This window comes from Condylura cristata, unplaced genomic scaffold (assembly GCF_000260355.1).
Source record: "Condylura cristata isolate star-nosed mole 26May11 unplaced genomic scaffold, ConCri1.0 scaffold00002, whole genome shotgun sequence".
Classification (NCBI taxonomy): domain Eukaryota; kingdom Metazoa; phylum Chordata; class Mammalia; order Eulipotyphla; family Talpidae; genus Condylura; species Condylura cristata.
In genome coordinates, this window is record NW_004567103.1 from 79,089,944 (window position 1) to 79,101,412 (window position 11,469).

Consider the following 11,469-nt stretch of genomic DNA (forward strand, 5'->3'; position numbering starts at 1 on the left):
AGTATACTTCATCGATCTGCCTGTTCTGCTCCCCACTCTGTCTCTGGTGAATCCTCTCACTGCCCCTGCACCTCTAGCTTGTACCCCCAGTTCTGTATAAATAAATAAATCTTCAAAAAGTAAAAAGGGACTGTTTTAGTGAAAGTTCACGTTATCTATTCTATGAACTGGACAATTACAAAAGTTATGCACATGTCTCTGAATACTAAAAAAACATACACTAAGAACATATTGTCCTGTATAGTCAAAATTTAAATGCAAAATGCAAAATACCATGATAGCCCATTCTAAACTCTAGTTCTAGTAGTTGAAATTGTAACTGAAGATGTTGACAGAAACATGTACAGTGTAAAAGAATTTTACCATGAGAACAAATGTAAGAATGATGTTGAGTTGCTGAATTGCTAAGACTCTAGTCACATAATTACTCAACTTTTATAAAGAAAACTTTAAGTCTTGAAAGTGAAATTATTAATCTATGATCAGTGAATATAAAACATAATATGAATATATATTCCCACTTATTTTAAATTATAAATAATCCTATCTCAAAGTTGTGAACAATCAAAAAAAATGTGTATAAAAAACCTTTGTGTTCATTATAGCACTTACTTACAATATCCAAACTATGGAAACAACATTAAGTGCCCTGTGACAGGTGAGTGATAAAAACGATGTGATATATAAATACAATGGACCACTACTCAGCTATTAAAGAAACAAAAAGATGAACTTGCCATTTGTGACAACATGGATGGAATGGGAGGGGATTATGCTAAGCAAAAGAAGTCAGAAGTAGAAAAACAAATACTGGATGATTCGTCCCTTTTAGAAAATCAGACAAATGCAAACCAAAAAACACCTTGAAATCTGACAGCAGAACCGAGACTACCAGAGTGAGGGAAAGTATGGTGATGGGCAGAAAAGGTTCAGTGAACTATAGGGAAAGATTATCAGATTACTTATGAAGGGCTTGGTATGATAACACATCCGTAGAGATGTGACCCTACACCCCTAAGACATATACAGTGTTGTAAATAAACACTACTGCAATGAATATAATACAAAAAAAAAAACCACAAATAAACAAAAGCAGGCACACTAGGGATATCCCAAAACCCCCAAAATTGCACACTCTAAAAATGTGTACTGCCATTTGCCACATAAGGTAAAGCATTCTGATAGTGTGTAAAACCTTCGGTAGAAAAGAACTTCAATAGAATTAGTGTGCATAGGAAGAGACGAGAAGAAAGGACAATAGTTTCCCAATGAAACACCCAAAGATACCCACCCGTCGAGAGTAAATGCCCAGCTAAACAGGGCCGGCCCAAAGCACAGCCGCGGAGGCCCAAACACCTGCCATGGTCTCAGGTTCCTTCTGGTGGGGACCATGGGAATGAGATAGAAGGGGTCAGGCTAGTCTGGAAGAAAGGATGCAAAAGCAAAGTACAAATCAAGGTAGCAGCTGCCCTATTCAGCCACCCTCTGGTCTCTCACCCATGTCTCTTCCAAGTGTCTCTACATGTCTCAGCTCCATTTGTCTCTTTTCCATGCAACCTAGTGCCTGGCGTTCAACCAAAGTCGAGAAGCTGTGAGACTTTTTCACAGGTCTCAACTCCTCGCGCCTCCTCCATGTTCATTCCTCAAGTCCTCCAGCTTCCCCTCAGGCTCAGCAGTAGCTCCACCCTTCACTAGGTGGGGCAGGGAACTGGAACCTCCCCATTTTAGATAACACTGTTACAGTTTGATCAGGAACTTTAATTTAATGTTAAGTCACCAACACCTCACCAGTTTCCTGCAGTTCAGATTTGTTTAGTAGATTCTTTTTTGAGTGAATGAATGGCAGGAGCTGTGAAAGGTGTCTAAAGTAAACACCTTCAAAAAAGTAAAATTAGCGCAGAAATAAAAATAGAAAGAATAATAAAGTTATGTAGCTTGATAAATTGCTAAAAAAGTCAGTTGGCTAAAGTCAGTTTTCCCCCAAGCCCCCCAGTAGCAAAGTAACTAGTTAGAGGTTTGGGGTGAGACAGCTGCTTCCCTAAACATCGCCTTCCAGAGAGAGCCCATTTTCTAAGGAAAAAGCTGGCATGACAGTTGCTGAATCTATTTGAAAGTCCTATTATGTAAATCCCAGAACTACCTGGGGGAGAGTATGGGGTAGAAAGGGAGGGGAGAACTTGGGTTGTCCTCATAAAGGATCAGTAAAAAATGAGACATTTAGGCCCTCCCTAGTGGTCGAAACTGCTGCACCCCTCAGCAGTGTGTTTTAGTCAATCTGCCTTTCTGCTCCCCACTCTGTCTCTGGTGAATCCTCTCACTCCCTGCATTTCTGGCCTGTACCCCAGTTCTTATATGCATAAATAAATAAATCCTTTTTTTAATGACACATTTAAAAACTGAGATATAGAACTTACAGAGTGGTTAAGAAATGACAATATTTATATTTCATAAAATTCTCTTGACAGCAAGGTGGTATCTTGGAGTGGATCCTAGGTCAGTAAAAGACATTAATAGAAAAATTGGTGAAATCTGCATAAAGGTTTCAGTTTCATTTCTAGTCAGATATTAGTGTGTCCTCCTCCTTTTTCACACAGGTCACAGCTACCTACCTTGTTAACATTAGGGGAAACAGGGTAACAGGTAGGATCTTTGCCACATTTTTGTACAATAAAACTCTTGCCAAAAGAAAAATAAATATAGTAAAAATAAATCTCACACTGAACACTTGTTTTCACAACATCCTGGATAAGCAAAGAGTCAATCTGTGACCCAATCGTCAGTGACTGGAGATCTCTAGAAAGCAAAGGAAGTCATGTATTTGAAGTTTTCACCACCCCACCCCTGCCAGTATTCAAGTCTGGCCCAGCCCCCAGACTCGCTTCTGCAGGTGCTTTCCTGCACCTGAACTGATATCGAATATCAGTCTGTCTTTGCCAATCATTTCTCTGACCTCCAACCTTAGCATGACTGACTTGTTTCCACAAAAATACTCCCTCCTTGAGAAGCACAAAGCCCTGACCCCAGGCCCATCTTTCTCATTTATACTACATCTTCTTGTTTTAATGTCTCTCCAGCTTTTGGCTCAAATTGAAGTCCCCTAGTTCACTCACTCACATACCTGGTTAACATATCTCCCCTATGGAGACTCCCTAGAAATGTTAACAGTGTGTTATATTCTAAGAAAGGGGGGGTTGCATGTTCCCTCCCCCCATGTCCACAAGGAGGTGGATCTGAGCATGGAGGAGAATCCAAGTGGAAGTTAAAAATAGACTTCAGGAGAAGACCTGGAGGAGGCCTGCAGAGTAGAGAGGCATGTGAAGAGAAGCCACACTTGCGTCTCAGCCTTTTACCAGGGACTTGGGGGATCGAAAGGAGAGACTTGAAAGAGACATGAGTGAGAGACCCACGGGGCAGGCTGACAATGGCATCTTTTATCTTGGCTTGGATTTTGCTCTTTTCTTTCCAGACTTGCCTGGCCACTTCTGTCCCTTCCTGTGGCTTCCCCTCTTAGACCTGTCACGGGCTGATGGACCTCAGTGGCCCTGCTTTGGCTGGGCGTTTACCCACAAGGGGATGCATAATTTTGGATGCTTCATCGGGAAACTTTTTTTTAAGATTTGTTTATTTATACATACAGAACTGGGGTACAGGCCAGAGGTTGCAGGGGTGAGAGGATTCACCAGAAACAGAGTGGGGAGCAGAACAGGCAGATGTACTGCTAAGAGGAGCAGCAGGCAGGCCAGGAGAGGTCTGCCACGCCATGTGGGTGGCCTCTCTGGCAGAGGATCGAACTCGTGCTGCAGTGGCTGCCATAGCTTCACAATGCTGTGCTTTAACCCTTTGCACCACCAGGCAGGGCCTGGGATACTTTTTTTAACTAAATTATTTTTCTTCCCTCTGTTGCATATTAATTCTATTAAAATTATTTTCTTCTGAAGGTCTTACACACCAAGAATATGTGTTGTCTTTATGTGGCAGATGGCAGAATCCCTTCAGAGTGTGCTAGATTTGTGGGCCCCAGAGTGACACTCATTCCAACTACTAAGAAAAACAGTGCCTGGCACAGAGTTTTTTTTTGTTTGTTTGTTTGTTTGTTTGTTTTTTTTTTGAGAGACAGTCTTCACAGTCTTCATAGTTCTGTATTGGCCATTATGACAACTCAGAGAATTATGGTGATGTATTGATACACTGATACACTGAAGTCATTTCTCAAGCAACTGCCATCTTCAGAATACAGTGCAGAAATACAAAGCACTAGAATCTGTCCAGGAAAATCGAGTCACATGCAGGGAGCATCACCTGCTTGTTTACAATAACATAGCTCTCAGTTCCTGCAGACCATGGAGTGATTAACCTTGTAGAAAATAGCAATAGAAATTGCTAGAGGATCACTTCAAGTATCCTAATGCAGTGATTGGATGGTCAGTTTTTTCTGACCCAGATTCTAAGGATTTTGTGAAATAGACTGCTTTTCTTTCTCAGTGAAGTGAGTCTTTTATTATTTGAATGAACTTCACGTAAATCTATTATTTTACAAACACTGGCCTAAGGTTTAAGGATCTCAAATGAAATTGGGAAAAGGGCAGAGGTAAAGTATGGTCCTGATTAGATTTCAATGTTTCTAGTAGGCATGTGAAAGTAGAATCTCCACCCGCTGCTTGGTCTGCCCCTAGCTCAGAGCCAATGCAGAGGACACATGGGGTGAAAGACACTTCTCCCCCACTTCCCAGAAGGAGTGGTGTCCTGTCATATGCTTCCTTACTCCTGCACAGTTTCCATGATTGTTTACTTGTCTGTGTTCTCTACTTAAGCTCTGTAAGCTCCATGAAGGTTAGCCAGGCCAATCCTTATTCATCTTTCCACTCCCAGACTTAGCACGCACCTATCATACTCCTCCTGTTGGAGGGAAAGGATGTACTGAACAAATTCCACTAATAGGGTTTTTGGTTTTTTTTTAATTATTTATTGTCCCTCCCTGGTGGCGCAGCGGGTTAAAGCACAGCACTAAGAAGCTAAAGCCACTTCTGCATGAGTTCAATTCCCACCTGTCCCGGAGGTGATCCTCATGGTGTGGCAGACCTCTCCTGACCCGCCCGCTGCTCCCCTCAGCAGTGTACTTCATTGATCTGCCTGTTCTGCTCCCCACTCTGTCTCTGTGAAGCCTCTCGCCGCCCCTGAGCCTCTGGTCTGTACCCCAGTTCTGTATGCACAAATAAATAAATCTTTAAAAAATGATTTATTTATACATACAAGATTTGGGGTGTTGCCCAAAGGTGTGTGTGGGATGGGGTGGGTGAAAGGATTCACCAGAGAGAGAGTGGGGAGCAGAACAAATGGATCTACTGAAAAACACTGCTGATGGGCGTAGGAGGCAAGACAGGAGAGGTCTGCTGCACCATCTGGGCCACCATCCTGACTGGGAATTGAACTCATGCTGCCACGGCTTTGAGGCTGCGAATCTTTCATAGTGCTGAGACTTAACCCCTTGCACCACCAGGGAGGCACTCATAGATCTTTCTGAGACCTAACCTCAGGATATTCATTTGTTTCCTAGATCTAGTCTTGGAAATTTACTCTATTAACACAAAGCCAACCCACAATTTTGAGAGCATATACAAGGTTACCATTTCTCATTCCTCTCCTAAAAAGTCATAAAAGTTGCCACTATTAGGTTTATAACACAACACAAAGTTTATCCATCCCTAAATGTTAAGCATTTCCATGCACCTTAAAAAAAAAAAGATTTAGGCCCTCCCTGGTGGCGCAGCGGGTTAAAGCACAACACTAAGAAGTTAAAGCCGCTTCCGCATGAGTTCAATCCCCGCCTGCCCCGGAGGTGACCACATGGTGTGGCAGACCTCTCCTGACCCGCCCGCTGCTCCCCTCAGCAGTGTTCTTCGTCAGTCAGCCTGTTCTGCTCCCCACTCTGTCTCTGGTGAATCCTCTCAACCTCCACATCTCTGGCCTGTACCCCAGTTCTGTATGAATAAATAAATAAATCTTTAAAAAAAAAGATTTATTTATTTGTGTATATAAGAACTGGGGTACAGGTCAGAGGTGCAAGGGGTGACAGAATGGGCAACAGAACAGGCGGATGTACTAAAATATACTGCTGAGGGGTGCAGCGGGCTGGTCATGAGAGGTCTGATGTGCCATGTGTGTCACCTCCCTGGCCAGGGATCGAACTTGTGCAGCAGGAGCTGCAGATTGCTTCATAGTGCTGTGCTTTAACCCATTGTGCCACAAGGAAGGGCCCTTGTTGACTTTTTAAATTAAATATTTTATACACCCCTCATAAAAAGATGCCTATCAACTACCCAGATTGTAATTTCTGTTCTGAATTCCTAAAGGGTCTAGACGGGTAGGGGAGGTGGTGATTAAAAACCTCTGCTTTCTGGCCCTCCCTGGTGGCGCAGCGGGTTAAAGCACTGCACTGAGAAGCTAAGGCCACTTTCGCATGAGTTCGATCCCCGCCTACCCCAGAGGTGACCACATGGCGCGGCAGACCTCTCCTGACCCGCCCGCTGCTCCCCTCAGCAGTGTACTTCGTCGATCTGCCTGTTCTGCTCCCTGCTCTGTCTCTGTGAAGCCTCTCACCGCCCCTGAGCCTCTGGCCTGTACACCAGTTTTGTATGCACAAATAAATAAAATCTTTAATTAAAAAAAAAAAAAAAACCTCTGCTTTCCAGGCTGCATACTGAGTAATACCTCAGTAAAAATGAATTTTAAAGCATAGTCGTCGAAATGTTAAATAGATTAATAATAGGGTGGAAAGGAGGGACAAAAACCAGACTAAAACTCAAGAGTAAGGGTGTTGCTTTGAGAAAAGTTCTATTAATGTGTACACTATGGAGAATGTCAAACAAGTTTGGTTTCACTCAACTTCCTAAGGTCTTCCGTCCCTCTTTGTTTCTTCAGTCCCTTTGGGGTGGCTCCAGCGACCAGAATTTCCAATCTCCCTGCAGAGTAGCCAACTCTGGCACAAGGTGAGCACGAAGCGCAGCCTGACCTCCGTCCTCCAGGGGGCACTACACACAATCCGTTCTCCATCGGTACAACTGGGCACCAGCCCGGAAGCATTTCTGCCGAACGCACTTCCGCCCTGAAGGCCCCTGGCCTCACTGGGACGCATGTGCGGCGGGGTGAGCTGCGCACGGAGTTGCGATCCGAGGTGGAGGTAACGTCAATTTGGGGTTGCAGAGAATCCAGGCTGTGGCGCCTCGGTGAAGGTGCTTAGCCGAAAACATGTCTCATCTACCGATGAAACTCCTGCGCAAGAAGATCGAGAAGCGGAACCTCAAATTGCGCCAGCGAAACCTAAAGCTACAGGGTGAGATGCACTAAGTTCCCGGCAGCTTCGCTTGCTGCGGGAACCCTCTCTAGGCCGGTGGGGGCACTACGTCGGTCCCTGTCCCAGCAGCGCTGCTCGGGCGCCCCGGGACCTCGGTGTAGCGCTGGCAGCGGACCCCGAACCTAGGCAGTGCTTCTTAAGAAGTGAAAAGACGGCTTGGGACAGCCGCTGGTAGGGTCCCGCGCAGAGGCGGACTCGCCTCGTGGCCCAGGGTCTGCCGCTGACCTTTTAGAGCCCGAGCTTGGCCTTGCAGATTTAAGGCAAGGGGTCTCATGAATCCTGTCCTGGCCTCCACAAGTGCTTCCAGCCTCTTCCACTTACACCTTCCCATTCTGACTCCCGCCTCACCGAGCTTTCGGGTCCCTCCTCTTCTCCGCTCTCCCCTCGCCTTTCTAATCAGACACGTGGAACTTTTCGTGTTTGTTTCATGTCATCTATTAAATGTCTATTTCTTTCAAACAAAAGTGTCATTCTTCATACACCTTTACTGATACCATTTTCAAGCCCCTTCCCGTCATGTTTCTTTATTATCGACTATCCTCACCGTCAGCTTGGTGTCAGTCGCTTCTGCCCTGTGTTCTCATCACTCCCAGTCACGGGTTATAAATTCCTTGAGATCATCTCCGTGTTTGCATCCTTCACGAAGAGAGACACGGAGAAGATTTCATCCGAAAGATTTTTATTACCTGCTTATTTGCTGTCCTAATTTCTTCACCGTGGTTAGAGATCCTGAAGTTTTTAATGTTACTCTTTTGGGGATCCTACAAAATGTACCCCCTTAGAGCAACGTTGGAGACATCTTACTTTACTGGAGTTAGTTTTCAACAGAAATGGAAAGAAATCTTGGAAGAGAGCACAGGATTGTGGGCTTTAGGAGTGTTCCTGAAATTCCTTTATATATTACCTCTTCCTGTGAATGAAATACATTACGACTCCTTGATGTAGGTATAGCTAACACCTTGAGTAAGCTACAATATCTTTCTATAGTAAACAGGAAAGCTTTTTGTAAAGACATTCTGAGGCAGTTAATTTGGTAAATATTGGGGAAAATAGTGGTTTCCGCAATAAAAGTTGCAGTTAACTGCCATTTAGAAAAATTGAGTTTTGAGTGTTTTGAAGCTGAGAAGCTGTCCTTGTGTGAGTAAGATGTAAATCTTTTTCACTCTACCAACTAGTCTTGTGTTCATCAAATACCTAATATTAAAGTGTGAATTTTGTGAACATCATTGTCTGGCCCTGTTAAATGGTTATCCTCATTGAACCTACCTGTCACAAACTCTCACATCCTTAAAGGTCAGAGTAGTAGTGTTTAGAAGTTAAGAATCTAATTGGAGGTGTTTTAAATAATGTGCATGAAAGAGCAACCAAATAATTTCAGTCCTGAAATCCATAGGTAAACCTCCCCTTCTTTATTATAATGTGCTTTTTTTTTTTTTTAAGGGGCTTCATTGGCGAGTCTATCAGAAACTCAAAATGGAGGTGTGTCTGAAGAAACAGTGGGAGGTGGAAAAGTCAAAAAGTCCTTGAAACAGTCTGTGAATGTGGACTTGCCAGAAGCCCAAAATGGAGATATGTCTAAAGAGACCATGAAAAATGTAAAAGTTAAAAAATCCCTGAAACAATCTATGAAAGTGGGCTTGTCCGAAACCCAAAATAGAGATGTATACAAAGACACAATGAAAAACATAAAAGTTAAAAAATCCCTCAAACAGTCGATGAAAGTGGGTTTGTCAGAAACCCAAAATGGAGATGTATCTAAAGAAACTGTAGAAAATGTGAAAGTTAAATCCCCTAATAAATCTACCATGTTAACCAATGGTGACGCAGCAACGCAGTTTCCTAATCCAGAATCAAAGAAGAAGCGGAAGAAGAAGAAGAAGAGAAAGATAGTGGATGATGCTGGACCAGGTAGGTACCCTGTTTTTTTGCACTTCAGCCATTCAAGCAGTTTTTCATGGTTGCCATCCCACCTTCCAGTTTTAGCATCAGAAAATTCCTGTGTGCACAAGTAGAACAGAAATTAGCCTCTGAGCTCAAGGAAATGCTGGGGGAATATTAACTTCAATATATTGAGCAGCATGTCCTGCTTTTATGTCCCCAGGCAACCTTCAAGAAAATGGACTTCAGAATCTCCTCTGAATGCTAAAAATTGTGTTCTTAAACACAGGTGTTTAACTGTACATAATTAAAGTGTACTTTTATGAAAAACAACACATCTGCCTTAGTATTTTATGCTTTCCTGTTTGCACACAGAATTGTGGGATTACTAACAGTGACAAAATCTGGGCTGGCAGAATCTGTCTTTTAGCCCTTGATAAATACCAGGGACTTTGTATTAATGATAATCTTAATTCACCTTTTTTTTTTTTTTCTTTGTACCCCAATCCTTATTCCTACCATAAATCCCCCTTAGAAAGGAGGCTTAATGATATTTTGGAAATACAAAGTGTATAAAAGGGCAGCTAGGAAACTTCTTAGTAAGTGGAGCATTAATTTCCCAGAGAGTAGAATGGCCAGGATAGTACTGAGTATTGTAGATTGGAACAGGGGATTAGCAAACTGTCTGACCCTCCATCTGTTTTTTCTAAAAATAAGTAAAACTTGATTGTGATGTCCATTTGTTTACTTGATCCTTATGGTAACTGAGACCAGCACCTAAAGTATTTACTCTGTGGCCCTTAATAGAAAAAGTTTGCCAATACCTATGTTAGAATTTCCTATTCAGCTATCTTACGTGAGTTAAGTTTTCATTTAGAAAGGAGCTTCGGGGCCTCCTGGTGGCATCGGGGTTAAACCTCAGCCCTGTCACACTGCAGTTTGAGTTCAGTCCCTAGCCAGAGAGCAGACCGACAGTTGGCCCAGCAGACCTCTACTGTCTGGCCCACTGCTCCCCTTAGCAATATATTTTAGTGGATCTGCCTATTCTGCTCACCACTCTATCTGGTCCTCTCACACTCTTGCTCCTCTGGCCTACACCTTAGTTCTTCAATGCATAAGTGAATTAAATCTTTTTAAAGAAATGAAGGCTCTTTCAGTGTTGCAGAACATGCAAGGCTATCTTCATACTGTCTACAAAGTAAAACATTTGAAGGTTATGAGAAAATGTTTAAACAAGTGAAATAATGTAGAGAAATGCTTAAAGATTTGGAGTTACAGGTTTGATTTAAGTTGTAATCCCATTCTAAATTTTTTACTACCCTTCAGGTCTTTGTTTTGAATCCCAGGATTCCATATGCTTCAGGAAGCGAGTGACATTTCTGTTCTCAGGCATTGACTCATAGGATGGAGGTTTTACAAACCTTGTTTGTAAACTTTAAGAGAAGTATTTAAGGAAAGTGAACGTTACAAGCCATGCTAACTAGTTCATGATAGCTTTGGATCTGGTGGGTCCTCACAGTTGAGTTGACCATTTTCCAGAAGTTAAGGGCTCAGGGTAGATGCCAGTCCAAAGCTACAGACAATTCTGAGTTCTGATCTGGGTCCGTTCCGTCATAATTCACATCACTAACCGCCATAAACTAATCAAAGCCCAGGACTGTAGTTCACCTTTGACCCAGTATGAAACACTTGAGGGTATAATAGTAGACAGTTTAGGACATTATGAAAATCATGAAGAAAGAAACCAGGAGGCCTTACATTTTTTGCTGCTTTCCACTGAAGTTCAAGAAACAGGCCATTTCTGTCACTCTTGTCGATGCCCTTGACATGTAGTCCATCTGTAGTAGCAAGGAGAGCCTTTGGAATTTCTGTTCAGTGAAACAAAATTAGATTTTATAGATCAAAATGAGATTTTATGGATAATTTTTACTTACAGAGACAGGAGGAAAAGCAGTGTTTTTTAGGGGTTTTTTTTGTTTGTTTTAAGAAAATAATCACATCCTTCTTTCCCCCCACCTTCCCCTCTCTGAAGTATATAGAACTTGGTGTAATTAGTATATTTAGTCTCTAGCTCAACTTTTAAATTTCGTGGGCATTTTAGAAGACAATACAGTGAAAAGCCTAGAAAGTGAAGTTTTGTTGGCAAACATGCATGATTCCCTGGGTGTTAAAGTATAACCAGATCTTTAATCATAAAAGAAACTTTTTTTTTTTTAAGATTGATTTATTCATTCATTTCG

General features: G+C 42.5%; 1 protein-coding gene across 1 annotated transcript in view; it reads left to right on the forward strand.

Moving 5' to 3' along the window:
• The first annotated feature begins 7,140 nt into the window (after nt 1-7,140).
• DDX18 (DEAD (Asp-Glu-Ala-Asp) box polypeptide 18) overlaps nt 7,141-11,469 on the forward strand; it is a 15,782-nt gene continuing 11,453 nt past the window's right edge. The window contains exons 1-2 of the mRNA XM_012728926.1: nt 7,141-7,330; nt 8,792-9,259. Coding sequence (XP_012584380.1) covers nt 7,246-7,330; nt 8,792-9,259 — 553 coding nt within the window. The 5' untranslated portion in view covers nt 7,141-7,245. The remainder of the gene's footprint in view (nt 7,331-8,791; nt 9,260-11,469) is intronic.